General features: G+C 35.2%; 1 protein-coding gene across 4 annotated transcripts in view; it reads right to left on the bottom strand.

Annotated features, from left to right (window-relative positions):
* Positions 1-17,523, bottom strand: part of LOC123552258 (arrestin domain-containing protein 3-like) — a 227,853-nt gene that overhangs the window by 91,150 nt on the left and 119,180 nt on the right. For all 4 annotated transcript variants that reach the window (XM_045341771.2, XM_045341769.2, XM_053541760.1 and 1 more), the window contains one exon: positions 13,386-13,531. In XM_045341771.2, the coding sequence (XP_045197706.1) occupies positions 13,386-13,531 (146 nt within the window). The remainder of the gene's footprint in view (positions 1-13,385; positions 13,532-17,523) is intronic.

Genomic DNA, 17,523 nt, shown 5'->3' with positions numbered 1-17,523 from the left:
TTTAGCTGCTTCAGTATAGTCCTTGGTCAGAGAGCCTGTGGACTTTTATTTAAACAACTGAGTCTAACAGAAGTTTATTAATTTTTGGAAAAATATTTGATATCCTGCATATTTATGTTGCTATCAGTTAACAGTTTAACTGTTTATGTTCATAGCTTCCAAACATAAAACACTCAGATGAAACCTTGGTGAAATATATGTAATGGCTATATACATTAGTAATGCAGAGAACTCTAAGACTTGCTTAACTTGGAGATAATAAGCAGACTCGGTGTTTCACTATGAATTGTAAAACAAGAGCGCAACCTGCAGGTGCTAACGCTCATCTCACAACAGCTAGATTTTACCATTTTCAGCAAATCTTCTGGGGATATTAAAAAAATAGTCAAAGTTTATGAGCAGTTTCAGCTAATATATATTATTCCTTCAATTTTTCCTGTTTCACACCCTAAATCAAATTATTTGAAACCAAACCATTTTGCTAATGGCACTTGCCAGTAGGTTAGAAATGGAAATTCAAACAAATTCAATTAAGAAGACAGAATTATTCTAAATTTAGCCCTTAATGAAAAGTTTCAGGAATTCTTGAGACAGTCTCAAAAAAACAAAAATAGACATTTAAGAGAAAATCTACGTCATTGGATACACTTAAGCCGTGATATTGGGACATTAAATGATTTAATCTGATTTCTTACTATTAGTCCAATCTTAATTTCTCCGGAGTATTACTACATTAGGCGATAATGTCTGCGAGTTATTTTCAGCCAAGTTGTATCAATAGACAGCACATGCTCCATTAAGTTTGGGTTTCCTTATACATATTGGCATATCATCTGGCATATAATGAGGTGAATGTATGCGCTATTGCCAGTAATATTACAATACTGACAGATCCTATGCAAGAAATTCAATATTTCTGACATTTGTATGTGACCTTGACCTTTGAGCTAGGAACCATATCTTATACCAATCATTAACTTTAAGTTGTTCAATAATAATTTCATTTATATATAGAACTATAGATGAAACACAATCATTTTTCAAGAAAATCTAACGTTTGCATCATGCTGCAGACGTTAAGATGCAATATTAAATTATTTTTGAAATCGCCCTCCCAGATATTTTCGATATGTGATTAACACACACAAGCACCAACATATATATAGACACATATGCATAGAGCGGACGCAGAACAAATATTAAACCAGGGCTCATGAGTTCTAGCTCCCACACCTTCATCTAAAAATTGCTAAAACTAAAATAAACGTCCAGGGAAGCTTCTGGAATTGGAGCGTCTTCTGTATCTTGCACTATCCTTCCACTAATATTACTAACAGTCTTCTGGAGGAGTTGCTCATATGGGTTACCAGTGGCAACTATAAATAAGCTTACATATAAACAAACAAACACAATGTGTCATATGCATTTATAAAATGTAAGAAAACGATTCTGACAGATAAAAAATAAATGAAAGGAACCGATTGCAAATTGCATTTTAAGATATATCTGAAGATAACAAACATCATGTGACCAGAGACTATTTCATTACGTGATCATTTCACGGGCATCTATTTTCATATCAATTTTCGAAATATCGAAAATGCTGATGGACGGACTGTGAGACAACGGTGTCATAACATAGTATGTTCTTTCAGGCGTATAATAAAGGTAAGATCGACCTTTTTTTAGTATTATGATATTGGCTGAAATTTTTTGTCAATAAAGCAATATTATCAAGTTTTCTCTATTAAAGATGATGGCCTTTGTATCTGACCTTGACCTTGAGGTCTGAACCACACCTTATACTGATCACTTATTACAAAATCTAGTTTATATACCAGTACACAAGTAATAGTGTATAACAGCTATAGTCTAAACTGAAAATTATTTACTTGTCTCCTGACCTTGACCTTGGAGCTAGGAATTGTAACATTGACCTTGAAGCTGCATGCCTTCTATTGATATGCTACAACATCATATATTCTGAAATCCGTACATGCATGCACCACTGTAACCTATCATAATTTAGAAAAAAATCTTAATTTTACATGTAACTTGACACTGCAGGAAGGGGTCTTCCTTTCCTTTGGAATTTTTTATTATCTTGCTATGGCTATATATGAGGAATGTAAATTTCACCTTTAATTGTGACCTTGACATTGGAAAGTATTATATTGTCATATTGTCATTAATGTGAGTACCATGTGATTCCAAAATAAAAGATATAGCAGTTTATTTCTGACAGTAAGGAAAATGCAAACTTTCAGACTACAATTATAGGTTATAAATCTGTATCTCTCATCACTGGAGCTAAAAGGGTAAGTACCAATACTCATTAGAACAGTTACCCTTATACTTCTGCTATAAATTACTAAAGCTAATGTTTTGGCATGCCTCTGACATTATCAGAGAGATTTGGGATAGTTTGTGTCAAACTTGAAGGGAACAATAGCTTCACACTGACAGAAATCTCCCAGCATCTCAGTGCTTTAATAATGAACCACAGCAAGATGGGAAAACACTTAAGTTTCACCCACTTGCAAAACAGCAAAAATAATCTAACTTCTGTCAATGGGTACAATAAATAACATGTTATACACAAGAATGAAGTGCATAGGTATACATTGGTATACTGCAATCTGTGACATTGAAACTTCATTCATTGAAAAGGCTATATATTTATCATTCCCCTTACTTACATTGATATCAGGGCCAAACAATAACTTTACACTAATATCAGTGCCCAACAGCAACATTGTACTAATGTCAGGGTGCAAAACCAGAGTACCTTAAGTTAATATTAGGGCCCAACAGCAACCTTGTACTAATATCAGCACTCAAAAGCAACATGTGTACCAATACCACAGCCAATCAGCAATTTCATACCAATATCTGGGTCTAAATGCAACCATATACTAATATCAGGACCCAAAGCAATATAATAGTATTGATATCAGAGCCTAATAACAACTTTGTTCTCATATCAAGAACTAAAATCAAAGGCCTGAATGGCCTGAGTCGGCTAATGATTGATGTACTGACAGTATAGTCTACCAGTTTCAGTTTGTTTTTAGTTTTTTTCTTAAAATTTCATAACACAGCTCGATATTTACCCAAAATATTATATCCGGATACGATTACACTTTTCTCCAGTTTGAACAATATATTTTACAAATTGTGATGATACGAAGACATTTAGCAGCAATTGGCAGTATCTGACATTGAAGTTTACGGTTAAATTACCTCTTATTTAAATCTTTTCATAAAAAAGTTGTTTCGTTTCACCAAACATAGACGATCTACTTTCGATTTCAAAAACTACAAGAAAATACAATTTAATGTTTCGCCGATTTGTTTATTTCTCGAAAAATAAGAATTAAAATCATTTTTAATATCAATAGTAACTAAACAAACCAGTAAGAGCTTCTTCTTCCGATAATTTATCCGTTTACTGACTGCAAAATTCAACCCACGCAAAGTTTATAGAAATCATACGATGTGTTTACGTTCAATGTGGGAGACTTAAGGCTGATCGGCTATGTTACCTAACGCATCCAGACGATTCAGATTTTGTTTTTAAAAAAGCATTGTGTGCGTTTCTGTATTTTATATACGTTTTTATACGCTTAGAAATTATTAGACATGCGTATTTGCATTATTTCTATACGTAATTTACGCTAATACGCATCTTATCTGGAGCCCTGCTGGAACTATTTTTTGTCTTTCGCTGGATGTTACCCAAGCTTTGTAAGCCTGCGCAATTCTTAAAATGCACATTTATGCTTAATGAGTTACATTCGAGAATTGCACAATTACAAGTCATAAATATGACAGATTACATCGTATATTGGTCATAGCAAAGGGAATTGACACAACTTAACTTCATTCATGCAGTGAACTGTTTGAAATTTGAGAAATCTAATGGAACTACATCCCTTCACATGTTATTCGGTCCATTTAGAGAATCGTTGGATAGCAAGCACTCGTCAAAAGGCTTTCAGCCTTTAGCCGACTCAACAACCTTATACACATATCAAAGCTTGTGTGACCTTGACCTCTGATTATCTAGCCTTTTCCTAAGATGGATATGCTAGTGATCATTTTGTAATAATGCTACTTTAAGCTGTGTCAGTTCATTAAAGAGTTATGAAGACAAGTTGGAAATAGGAATTTACTGGTCTCTGTCCTATATGTATAACCTTGACCTTGCAAATACGACTACATGTATTCACTATAAATAAAACACTGACATCACAGCTCTTAATCCTTATCATGCTGCATGGACACGATTGATTCTGCCTCTGCGACCAGTGATCATGATCAGCCAGCACATCCATGCAGTCTGATCAAGATCTGCACTGTTTGCCATTCAGTCAAGATCTTTTTTGTAAGCAACCCTTTAAACAGTTAATGGTACTGTCCAAACTGAAAGATGGACAAGTTCATTATAGAAATTTAGCAGGGTTATTGAGCAACCCATTTGTCACCAACACCGGTTTACAAAGCAATTCAGCTTTAAAAATGTCTGAACAGATGGTAATGGTAAAGATCTTAAGGTCTTTGTTATACTATTTTCTTAGAACAAGGATTTATGACCAAAGATATTAATCTGCATGTTATCTCATTAGTTATAATTGGTTAATTATTGGACCTTGTTATTACCTGAAAATCACTGCCACAAATCATGTTACAAGAATCATAGACAGTGAGTACTAGTCATTTCTAGCAAAACAGATAATGTGCCTACTAAACTGTCTGATTCAGTGATTTTGTAACAGGTTTTCCAAAATTTCTTTAAATATACTTATAATGTTAAAGTAATCTTAATCTCCAGGGGCCTAAACAGTCTGAAGACATCTCAGAAATATTTCATTGTACAGCAAATTTTAAAATAGGAATATCTTAGTGCATTATTCTGATTTTCATGAACGTGTTCATATTTTTTAAATGAACACATAGCTTTTATTGTATTACAAAATAAGGTAATTTTATATTTGTTAAAGAATGAAACAGCAAAATGTAGTCAAAATGGCAAGTCAAAATTATTTCATTACAGATCAAATGTTTTGTGATTATTTAAGTGATAGAATGTGTCATATGATGTAGGTGATGATGTGGAACAACTATTTTAAGTCAAAATCAATTCCAACTTGTAATAACAGAGACAGAATGATACTGGTGTGGGAATTATGGCCCTTAGATCATGTGATGTGACTCAGCTGATGTACTGAAGTTTGAAGTAAATCCATCAAGTAATTACAGAGAATGAAAGTGCATCAAAACTTTAACAATGAAATCTTGATGCAGATGCGGACTACAGCTTTTTGAACAGTTGAGCCAAAAAACAATATTTTTATAAGAATTTATTCCAAATGAAATTAGTTAAAAACCTAGCTACAAAACATGCAATACAAATACTATATATAAAAAAGTTGACAAACCTAAACGAAATATATCAAAAAAATTAACACAAAAACCTGGAATCATGATATTTTGATTCGCTCCCCAGGGTCTTTGATGGTATGAACAAAGTGCAACTTAACATTAGTTTAACAGGTGAATAACTGTTGAACATACAAACTGTTTTCTTATCTTTTTTATATTACCACTTGGTGTTGATCGATGCCTTTGTAATATCTAATGTTTCTGTGATCAAACAGGCTTGCCTTTAACCAGTGACTGAATGTCTGCTGACTTAAGCATGGGTAGGTTAACATACATTTCATATCCTTAATGAATTTTACATATGATCATACCTCTAACAAGCCAATGAAAATTAAATATGTTGTACTGATTTTTCGTTGACATCTGTCAAGCTTTTGATTCAATAGAGCATATTAAATTCTCTTCAACTCAGTTACATGTAAAAATTCTTATGACATTTGGTTGTCCCTTTTTGTTGCATTTTTGGGGAAATTAATACAGACAAGATATTAGAAAGGATCAGTATTACAGACAACCAGGTCTAAACGCTACTCCTTGTTTAAATGGGTCAACAGTGTTGTTGTACTTATAAAACAGACTGGCCCGGTCTATAGGTTGGTCAGGGCTATGGATATGCGATATGTATTGTATTTTGTCGTTATTTTTGAGCATGGATCCCCTTCAGTTTGGAACCAACCATGTTTACAAACACGTTTGTTTATTTTATGAGAAGTATTTTAAAATGGAGGTGATGAAAGTCAGTCAAAACAGGAATGGTACTAATTAACCCTCTCTGCTGTTATTGACTTGGCTGTTAATAGCATAATCAGTTGTTCTGACAGGTGTAAATAGCTTAGCATATGGACTTAACTCATTCACAAACTTGACTCAAAAGATTATTTTGAGTGTGTGTTTGTTAACATGTTAACATGTTTTCGAGTTTTAATTTTTAATCGGTTAAATGCTACTCTTTTGACAAGATTTTTCAACAATTACTGTCAGATTTTCTAAAATTGGCACAAGTGGTATATTGAATTAGTCAACTATACTCATGGTCCACTTAGGTTTGGAAAACATCATATCATTTCATTTTAATTATTATATTAAACAAGAATTATAACTTCGAAGTTTCTGCAGTGAGACAAAAAAATCTGCAAAACAAATATAGAGGCAAGTTTGGATGCAACAAGTGAAGAAATGTCACATAATTATTTTCATGCACAAACATATTAAAATACCCTGACCTATAGGCCTCTGAATTTGTGAAGATTTGTAATGCAACTAATGTGTTTTTGCACAATCTCAAAAAACAAGTTAAGTTTCATACAAATTTCCTTGCTTTTAAATGTCACAGTCTCCAATAAAAACAACATACTAACAAAGAACGCGTTATATACTGTATAAGATTTGCCTGAAAAAGCAAGAATAATATAAAGGCATTCCTTTTCTTGTCAAAATGTTCTTCAGAGATTGTTTCAGGCATGTGCAAAGCAACTGGGTAGAGCTACAGGCTTTCTGTAAGCCAGCTGGATGGCCTCCTCACATCTAAACTGAAGTTTTATACACACATAGGTGGGAGGCAAGTAATCTGAAGTCAGAGACCTTAACTACTTGATCAAAGTTTAGTTTATACTAATTAATTTAGTTCATGTTGAATACAAGAATACTTGACTGGTTGACGGATGGAAATATACTCTTTAAGCAGTAATAAGGCTCTGCCAAGTTTCTGCAAAATAGTTACCTGAGAGCTAGATATTTCCATCCAGTACACCTTCTACTAGTAATAAATTCTTTTTCTTGCATCTTCAATAAATAGAAGGAATAAAGTAAAATGAATGATTTTCTTTTATGCACTGTTTTGTTATAGAAGCATATGAATTTCGCATTTGTTCCTAATTTTTATGACATGCAAGTCATTTAATTTACACCCTGGGGTGTAAGACAAATTCTTCCAGCAACAGCAAAAACCCACTGGAATATCCCGTCCAGCACGCAAGAAAACTTCAAGCTAACACTCTTAACCCTTTCCCACATCGATAGGTTTATCACCGTATCTATCAACGTATTGACCCGTGTCTATCCATTACCCGATAGAAACGTATTATTGAGTATCGACCATTTGAACAAAAACGTCTATCCCCGTATTTCATAATCAATTGCTTTATTTTCGTTCTTTTCCTAAAGAAACAAATTCCGGATGTTTACTAACTCAAAATATGGGATTTTGTCATCATTATTTACGTTAAAGGTCATGTGGTTACTATTTAAATTTATCGAGTACTTTGCAAAAAAAGAAACCGGGGTTTTTTCCTACATGTGCACGATGCTACGTCATGGAAAATTACTGTGAAAACTACTTGCAACTGGCCGGTTCGCGGGACTTTCCTCGTTCTAAAAATAACAACCATTTATCATCTAAGTATTTTTAAATGTGTTAGGTCATGAAGGTCATGCGTGATATATGCGGATTTCCCCTAAACAACAATTTGTGTACATACGATGGCTTGGAATTTATGGCCTTACATAACGGGAAGTGTTAATCAAAACAGAAGGACCATGGCTTCCAAATATTTTATGACAACCCAAGAGTTAATTGCAGCGGAAGTCACCTGTGATGTACCGACGTTTGATCATCAAAATATTACGTAATATTATCTAAATGTTTAAATTTTTAGCACAAGAATACTGTAGTCGGTTACGAGTCTCGATGTCAGCGATCTTTTTGCACTTTCAGAAATTTTACGATCCATTATTTATGTAGTGTTATTCAGTATGATGGTTGTTTTTTTATATAAATACTTACCGATTCCGATTCGGAAGATGAGTCTATTAACTATAAATCAAACTTTCAAACATCAAAATGAAATTGTATATGAATTTCAATGTAAAAGTAATCCAAAACAGAATTTTATGCCTAAAAATATATTTCCCTTACTTTAACACTTTATATCTTCGAAACTCAAAGAGAAACTACAATGAATTTTGTATCATCAGAAAGAGAATTTAAATTGCTATAAACTTTATATTGACAAAAATAGTGTCAAACTTACAGAATATATTAAAATAATGACATTTTTAACATAAGTGTGTGTAATCAGAAAATAATGCCAACACCTCTGTTCAGATAAGACAGTCACGCTTATGTCAGCCATATACCGATTACTGATTATTGATTATCACTTATCAGTGTTATGTAAAGGAGGTTACTTTGGCTTCTGTTCTGTGTGGTAAAGGATTAAAATGGGACAGCTTCCTGGAAAAAAACCAGCACTGGTGTCATATGAAATATTGTGGTTGTGGCCCTAGTGGGGCTCAAACTCATAACCATTGGGGTTAAACAGTCGATATCTTAACCATTAGACCACCGCTCCACTTGACCATAGAAGCCTCTTAACAGTATCAAACTGTATGCCCCAAGTAACTGCAGGCCTGCATGACTGAGTGGCACAGTATGAATAACCTTAGAAATATAAATGTCTTTGGTCACATACATTTTCCCCCAGGATTTGAACCTTCTGCATGAAAAACCTGTGCTCTATGCCAGATGGCATTTGTTTTGAGAGGCCCTTGACAGGAGCAGCATTTTTGAAATTTTGTGATCACATTATAAAACCAAATTCATTTAATCAGCAAAATCATCCCACTGAGGCTTAACGTAATAATCGTCTGCTCCCAAGAAATGCAGATATATTAAAGAATTAAATCAACTAATACCTCATTAGTCAACCAGACAGAAATCTTCCTTTCAGTTAGTATAGAAATTTGATGAATGGACAGAATAATACACTGTTGTAATCAATCAAACTTAGGTTATCCTTCAGCTATTGTCTGTCCTTAGCTGTTGTTGTTTTATAAGTTGAAAAACAAGATCACCACAATGCGGAGCAATATACGCCTGAAGGTATGATTTTTGACCCCCTAAGTGTGTCCTTGACCTTGAAGCAAGCAATCTGAAACATGTGCTCTGCATGTTGTCTCGATGTGGTGAACATTTGTACCAAGTTTCTTTAAAACCCTTCAAGCAGTTCAAGAGTTACAGAGCAAACACAAAACAAAGTCATATGACCTTTGACCCCTAAGTGTGACCTTGAACTTGAGGCAAGCCATCCGAAAGATGCCCTGTGCACGTCCGCTCGATGTGGTGAACATTTGAGTAAAGTTTCTTCGAAATCCTTCAAGGGGTTCTAGAGTTATAGAGCGGACATGAAACAAAGTCATATGACCTTTGACCCCCAAGTGTGACCTTGACCTTGAAGTAAGCTGTCTAAAACATGCGCTCTACACGTAGCCTCGATGTGGTGAACATTTGTGCCAAGTTTTTGAAATCCTTCAAGGGGTTCAAGAGTTACAGAGCGGACACGAAGTCGCTAAGGGACGGACAGACAGACGGACACCGGCGTCAAAACATAATACGTCCCTCAGGCATATAAACAAGAGCCGTCACAGGAGACAGCGCGCTCGACTATTTCGATGCTGGATAGTGAAACTGAGCACATCTGAGGAAACTAGAGCTGTCACTGGAGTGTTTAATGACTCCAATTATGGATGAAGATATTGTACAATAGCCTGAGTCTATGTCAAAAATATCAACTTAAAGTAATAAGAGAGGTAAAGATAAAATGTATCAAAACACTATATAAGTATATCCTAAGCAAAAAGGGGCATAATTCATTAAATATTGGCGCCAGAGTTATGCACCTTGTGTCATATGGTGTGGGTGATGATGTTAAACAACTATTTTGAGTTTGAATCAAATCCATTCAGTAATAACAGAGACAGAGTGAAAGTGCATCAAAATTTTAACCTAAAATTCTAAGTAAAAAGGGGGAATAATTAATGAAAAATTAGTGCCAGAGTAATGCACCTTGCATCATATGGTGTGGGTGATGATGTTGAACAACTATTTTAAGTTTGAATCAAATCCATTAAGTAATAACAGAGACAGAGTGAAAGTGCATCAAAACTTTAACCTAAAATTCTAAGTAAAAAGGGGAAACAATTCATGAAAAATTGGTCCCAGAGTTATGCACCTGGTATCATATGATAAAGATAATGATGTTGAACAATTGTTTAAGTTTGAATCAGATCCATTCAGTAATAACAGAGATAGAGTGAAAGTGCATAAAACTTTAACCTGAAATTCTAAGTAAAAAGGGGAATAATTAATGAAAAATTGTGCCAGAGTTATGCATCTTGTGTCACATGATGTGGGTGATGATGCTGAACAACTATTTTAAGTTTGAATCAAATCCATTCAGTAATAACAAAGGTAGAGTGAAAGTGCACCAAAACTTTAACCTGAAATTCTAAGTAAAAAGGGGGAATAATTCATGAAAAAATTGTGCCAGAGTTATGCACCTTGTGTCATATGATGTGGGTGATGATGTTGAACAAATATTTTAAGTTTGAATCAAATCCATTCAGTAATAACAGAGGTAGAGTGAAAGTGCACCAAAACTTTAACCTGAAAATCTAAGTGAAAAGGGGGGATAATTCATGAAATATTGGTCCCAGAGTTATGGTCCTTATGTCAGATGATGTGGATGATGATGAGGAATAAGTATTTCAAGTTTGAATCAAATCCATCAAGTAGTTACAGAGATAAGTTGAAAAAAGAGAAAGTGTTAAAAAACTTTAACCAAGGTGGGGACGCGGAAAGACGCCGACGCCGACGCCGGGGCGAGTAGGATAGCTCTCCTTATACTTCGTATAGTTGAGCTAAAAACTAGCTCTTTTTATACTCTAGTCCCTATCAATTTTCAGTATTGTCATACATACAGTGATTTGCCTGATTCAATTTAACACAATTTTAGTCTCTAATTACAATCAAATCCTCTAACAAGTGCATATGTTGGAATAAATTCAAATCAAAGTCATACTGTTAGCCTCAATGAAATTTTAGCCATCCAAAAACAATTTGCTTCAAATATACTCAAAAAACCCAAATATTTTAGGATGATATCAAGACAAATATACAAACTGACATATTTTTAAAGGTACAAAACAATAAGTTTGAATATCATATTGACAATTATCATGCTATAAAGTAATTAATAAGTTCATGAAAGATCATAATTTCATGAAATATAAACTGCAGGACCTCCCAATTAATGAGTAAATAAATGTCCTGTTGATCATATTATTAGATGTCATTGTTTCACTTCAGTGCCCCATTAAAGCCATACCCTGCCCTGGGAGGGGGAGTGCAGACATTGAACCATACCCTATGTTGGGAGGAGAAAAACAAACAGATAAAATACTCTGACTTTGGTAAATTGATAATTCAACATTACAGGTTACATTACTAGATGGGGGAAAAAATGAAGCCTTTCTAAACTAAATGTCGTAAGTAATAACAATGGATATTTCTATTATGTGCCAACATGGACACATATCCATAGCACCATTCAAATGAGCACCATTCAAATGATTAATCCAACATTTTTGAAAATCTCAGGTTGTTTTGAATTTTTTTGGTTATTTCATTAAACTTGGGAGTTCATTAAGCATATCTAATGCAGTTGAAACTAGAGCTATCACTAAAGGTGATGAATGTACCCCCCCCCCCCCCCCCCCCCCCCCCCCCCCCGCATGCACTGACACAGTACACTGAATTTGACACACACAAGACTGCATAATTATGTGGACTGTATGTATACAGTATAGTAACAAAAAACAAAGTCCCATAACTATGCAGAATATTTATCTAAAAGAATGTAACATGCACCATGCACAACTAGGGTTGGTACTGATCACTTGTGTGAAGTTTCATGAAATTGCGTGCAAGGGTTTGGTAGATTAGGCACGCACAAGATTGCATATGCAGGCTGTATGTACATAGTATGTTAACAAGAAACAAAGTCCCATAACTCTGCAATTTTTGTCGCTGAAAGAACCTAACATGCCCCATGCACAACTACTGTTGTTACTGATCAGTTGTGTGAAGTTTCATTAAATTGTGTCAAGGGGATAAGGAGAGATGGTGCGCACAAGATTGTGTCTATGTATACAGTATAGTAACAAAAAAACAAAGTCCCATAACTCTGCAATTTTTTTTTCTGAAAGAACCTAACATGCCCCATGCACAACTACTGTTGTTACTGATCAGTTGTGTGAAGTTTCATTAAATTGTGTCAAGGGATGAGGGAGAGATGGTGCGCACAAGATTGTGTCTATGTATATAGTATAGTAACAAAAAAACAAAGTCCCATAACTCTGCAAATTTTTTTTCTAAAAGAACCTAACATGCCCCATGCACAACTACTGTTGGTACTGATCACTTGTGTGAAGTTTCATTAAATTGTGTCAAGGGGATGAGGAGAGATGGTGCGCACAAGATTGTGTCTATGTATATAGTACAGTAACAAAAAAACAAAGTCCCATAACTCTGCAAATTTTTTTTCTTAAGGAACCTAACATGCCCCATGCACAACTACTGTTGGTACTGATCACTTGTGTGAAGTTTCATTAAATTCTGTCAAGGGGATAAGGAGAGATGGTGCACACAAGATTGCGTCTACGGACAGACGGACAGACGACCAGACTGACAGACAGACGGACAGACAGACAGACAGACAACCTGAAACCAGTATACCCCCCCTTACAACTTTGTTGTCGGGGGGTACAATTAAAGGCAAACTCCCCAAAAATTAGTACTTCAGCATCTTGTGCACAATCTGGAATAACTTTTTGGACCTTATTATTACTTTTTTTTTTTTTTGCTGCATTATTTCTAGAAAATCTCCTGAAAATTTGTTTTCTTCTTACATCTTGGTTGGAGACAAAAGATAATTATGTATGTATACATAAATCACTGAAATCCCATCCTCTCTTTTACGACTGGGGACAGTCACTTCAGACTTACTTTGAATGAATATGGGTTCTTTCAGTACAATCCAGCCATATCCATAAACAGACTGGGGACAGTTGCCTCAGACTGGGGACAGTCACTTCAGACTTACTTTGAATGAATATGGGTTCTTTCAGTATAATCCAGCCATATCCATACACAGTATCACTGACATGATAAGTTGCTGTGGGGTTGTTGAAGATTATCTGGAACTTTTCCAGCCGAGACTCCATTACTCCCCCGCTACATGAGCTTGTCCTGTAAGTACATAAATATAATATATTGTAAATCATTTCATTACTGACCAAGACTATAAATAATATGTTACCGTCTGATAGCAATATTGGGCAACCAAATTGGGAGTTACAGAGAATCAACAGTTACTTAACTATCAGGGTGGTCAATACATTTTTATGTATTCAGGTTTAGAAAATAAATTATGGGGGTTAGAGGCATTGGGAGACCACCCACTTAAGGGGTGGGAAGTCTTGGGGACAGTGTTCCTTTAGTTAAGGGGTCAAGGTGAGTGGAGAAAATAAGAATAACTGAAAATTTAAATATCTGTCAATATCACTTTTTTGTCATGCCTTTTCATTTGCTTATTATGGTTCCACGAAAGATAATTGTAGATGACAATTCAATATATAATTGTTTTTGTCATGCAATTTCATTTGATTAAGATGACAATTCGGTATACTGTGTTAACTACGAAAACGTAAATAACTAGAGCTATCACTAAAGGTGATGAATGTACCCCCCCGCATGCACTGACACAGTACATTGAATTTGACACACACAAGACTGCATAATTATGTGGACTGTATGTATACAGTATAGTAACAAAAAACAAAGTCCCATAACTATGCAGAATATTTATCTAAAAGAATGTAACATGCACCATGCACAACTAGGGTTGGTACTGATCACTTGTGTGAAGTTTCATGAAATTGTGTGCAAGGGTTTGGTAGATTAGGCACGCACAAGATTGCATATGCAGGCTGTATGTACATAGTATGTTAACAAGAAACAAAGTCCCATAACTCTGCAATTTTTGTCGCTGAAAGAACCTAACATGCCCCATGCACAACTACTGTTGTTACTGATCAGTTGTGTGAAGTTTCATTAAACTGTGTCAAGGGGATGAGGAGAGATGGTGTGCACAAGAGTGTGTCTATGTATATAGTATAGTAACAAAAAAACAAAAACCCATAACTCTGCAAATTTTTTTTCTGAAAGAACCTAACATGCCCCATGCACAACTACTGTTGGTACTGATCACTTGTGTGAAGTTTCATTAAATTGTGTCAAGGGGATGAGGAGAGATGGTGCGCACAAGATTGTGTCTATGTATATAGTATAGTAACAAAAAACAAAGTCCCATAAACTCTGCAAATTTTTTTTCTGAAAGAACCTAACATGCCCCATGCACAACTACTGTTGGTACTGATCACTTGTGTGAAGTTTCATTAAATTGTGTCAAGGGGATGAGGAGAGATGGTGCGCACAAGATTGTGTCTATGTATATAGTATAGTAACAAAAAAACAAAGTCCCATAACTCTGCAAATTTTTTTTCTTAAAGAACCTAACATGCCCCATGCACAACTACTGTTGGTACTGATCACTTGTGTGAAGTTTCATTAAATTCTGTCAAGGGGATAAGGAGAGATGGTGCGCACAAGATTGCGTCTACGGACAGACGACCAGACGGACAGACAGACAGACAGACAGACAGACAGACAGACAACCTGAAACCAGTATACCCCCCCTTACAACTTTGTTGTCGGGGGGTACAAAAAGGAACATGAAACAGTCCCCACCAGAATACTATGAGAAATTTGCTTAAACAAGGGAGCTGCAAGATGAAAGATGTTAGATGAACAGAAATAAAGATCATACTTTTGGTCTAAAATTCTGAAAACAGATAGGTGTTCCAGCTAAATAGCCAGTGGGGGATGGGGGAGGTAGAAATCACATGGTCCGCACCTGCCACAACAATCCTGGGTATTACTGACCATTATGAACAATGAATAATCTAAACAAAAAGGTAATAATCATTTAGAATGTTATCTATAGAAAAACAAAGCATTTATTGATAAGTTCTATTGCGGCATTATCAAATGTGTAAACCTAACATTGCAAACCTAGACAAACCAAGTCCGACTCAAAACATAGAACAAAGGACATTATAGTTGCTACTATGGAAGCATTCTGAACTGTTTATCAAATTTATTCTAGTGACAAATGGCCTTAAAAGGTCACAAAACTGTCAGTTGGCTCTTATCTGTAACACCCTTTGACCATAGTCCAATTTCCAACCATATGTTACAGAATTACTCCCTACTTGTCTTTCAAAAAAAAAAAAACTTTGTCACTTCAACTCTTCTGGGTATCCATAGCAGAGGTTTCTTTACTCAGTGACGGTTAATTAAACTTTGATGACATACAGCACCACGAAAATATCCACTGCCATGTAAATAGGCATGAAACTGGACAGTTCTCTGTCTTTGGATAAATAACAGTTCCTTTGGGATAATACATCTTTGGGCCAATTAAAGTACACAGGACGCAAGTGGTAAATGACAAACAACCAGACTAATAGAATGATTGTAAGGTCAATTTTTCCTGACTGTACCAATTACCAGACAGTAAGGCATTGTAGAGGAATTACATATGTTATTTTCTGCCTTTGACCACAATCAGAAGCACAGTGGTGCTAGCAATAGGTGTTTGTTTCCCAGCTGTAATGTCAGTAAGTCAAATGCCTACCATGGGCTCAGCTGGAAATAACATACTGATGGTGTTTAATCAGATTTAAGTAAGGCATTTGTTTGAAACTTTAGCAACTGATCATAATATTAAATTTACACTTACTTTTTGACCTCTAAGTGTAAATATTAAAGGGCTGGAAATTGGGAATTTTGATGTTACATTGTTGGTGGGGACCGACGCAAAAAATAAAGGTCCTTTGTCCAGACCAAAGAGCTATAAAAATAAATAGATCGGCAAGCTGAAAGGCATAAAGAATGAATCTTGCCAACATCTTGTGGGAACTGAATGAGATCTCGTTTAACTGGTGTATGAAACAGAAAGCAAAAGGCGTGAAAAATTATCTACCAGATCGTTTATAATATTAATGGTGTTTTTTAATGTTGTTAGTAATTTCTACACGGAGAAGGAATAAATTTATGATTCGAAGTCTGAGAAATCAACAGTGGTTGTTTGAAAATTTAACCCGATTCGGTCAGCCGTATCGCCAGTGTAATACTTTAGTAAGCATCTGTTGATTTGATCAGGGGTAATTCAAGTCAGAAAAGCACTTCAATGAGATAACTCCGGTTAACGTGGTGATATGAGACTACGTCAGATTATCTCCTGTTGCAATTCTGTGTATTCTATACTTTTTTGTCCAGACAAATAAATATGTCTTAATTTCAAAGTGAGTTATCAGTCTTTGTATACACATTAAAGGGACATATTATGTCAAAAATGTCTCAAAACAAAAATGTTTCTTGTTTTCAGCTGCTTTCTTGACACATCTTGCTCGAAGCCATGCTTTATAGTTTGTACAGTAAAGGTTACGCCCATATGACAGGTATGGGGCCGTACCCTTATGGCAGCCATGTTTTTTGACGAATCGTAATAATTTGAACAATTTTGGTAGAGGGTCACAAAACGACCATTTGTGTGAAATTATTCTAAAATCGGATTAGCAATTTCACTCAAGAAGATTTTTAAAGTTTCCACTAAATACATTTAGGGAAAAGTGACCACGCCCCCAAATCTTGGTAGAGGGTAACATAAAGACCATTTCTGTGAAATTATTTCATCAGTTTTGGATGAGAATGATGTCGTTTGAAGATTTTTCTATTTTTAGCTCTAGCAGAACCGTTTGAACAACTTTGGCAGAGGACCATCCAAGGAACATCCACTCCTAGTTTCATCAAAATTCAATTTCAGTGGTTTTGGACGAGATGTCATTTAAACACAATTGTTGGCAATGGACACATGCACGCAGGACGGACACAGCGTGATCACAATAGCTCACCGTAAGCACTTCCTGCTCAGGTGAGCTAAAAATTTACAAATATTAGCAAGAATGAAACCATTGCCAATATTTAACCTAATCTTCAGTAATTGACTAGTATGTTGGCAATGTACTGAAACCTCAACACTGCCTATAATCTTCAGCAATTGGACATTTGACCAGAATTACCTAAAGAGTAGCAAGTACAAATTTGAAGGCTGACAT

This window comes from Mercenaria mercenaria, chromosome 4 (genome assembly GCF_021730395.1).
Source record: "Mercenaria mercenaria strain notata chromosome 4, MADL_Memer_1, whole genome shotgun sequence".
NCBI lineage: Eukaryota > Metazoa > Mollusca > Bivalvia > Venerida > Veneridae > Mercenaria > Mercenaria mercenaria.
This window is presented reverse-complemented; position numbering and strand designations above follow the sequence as displayed.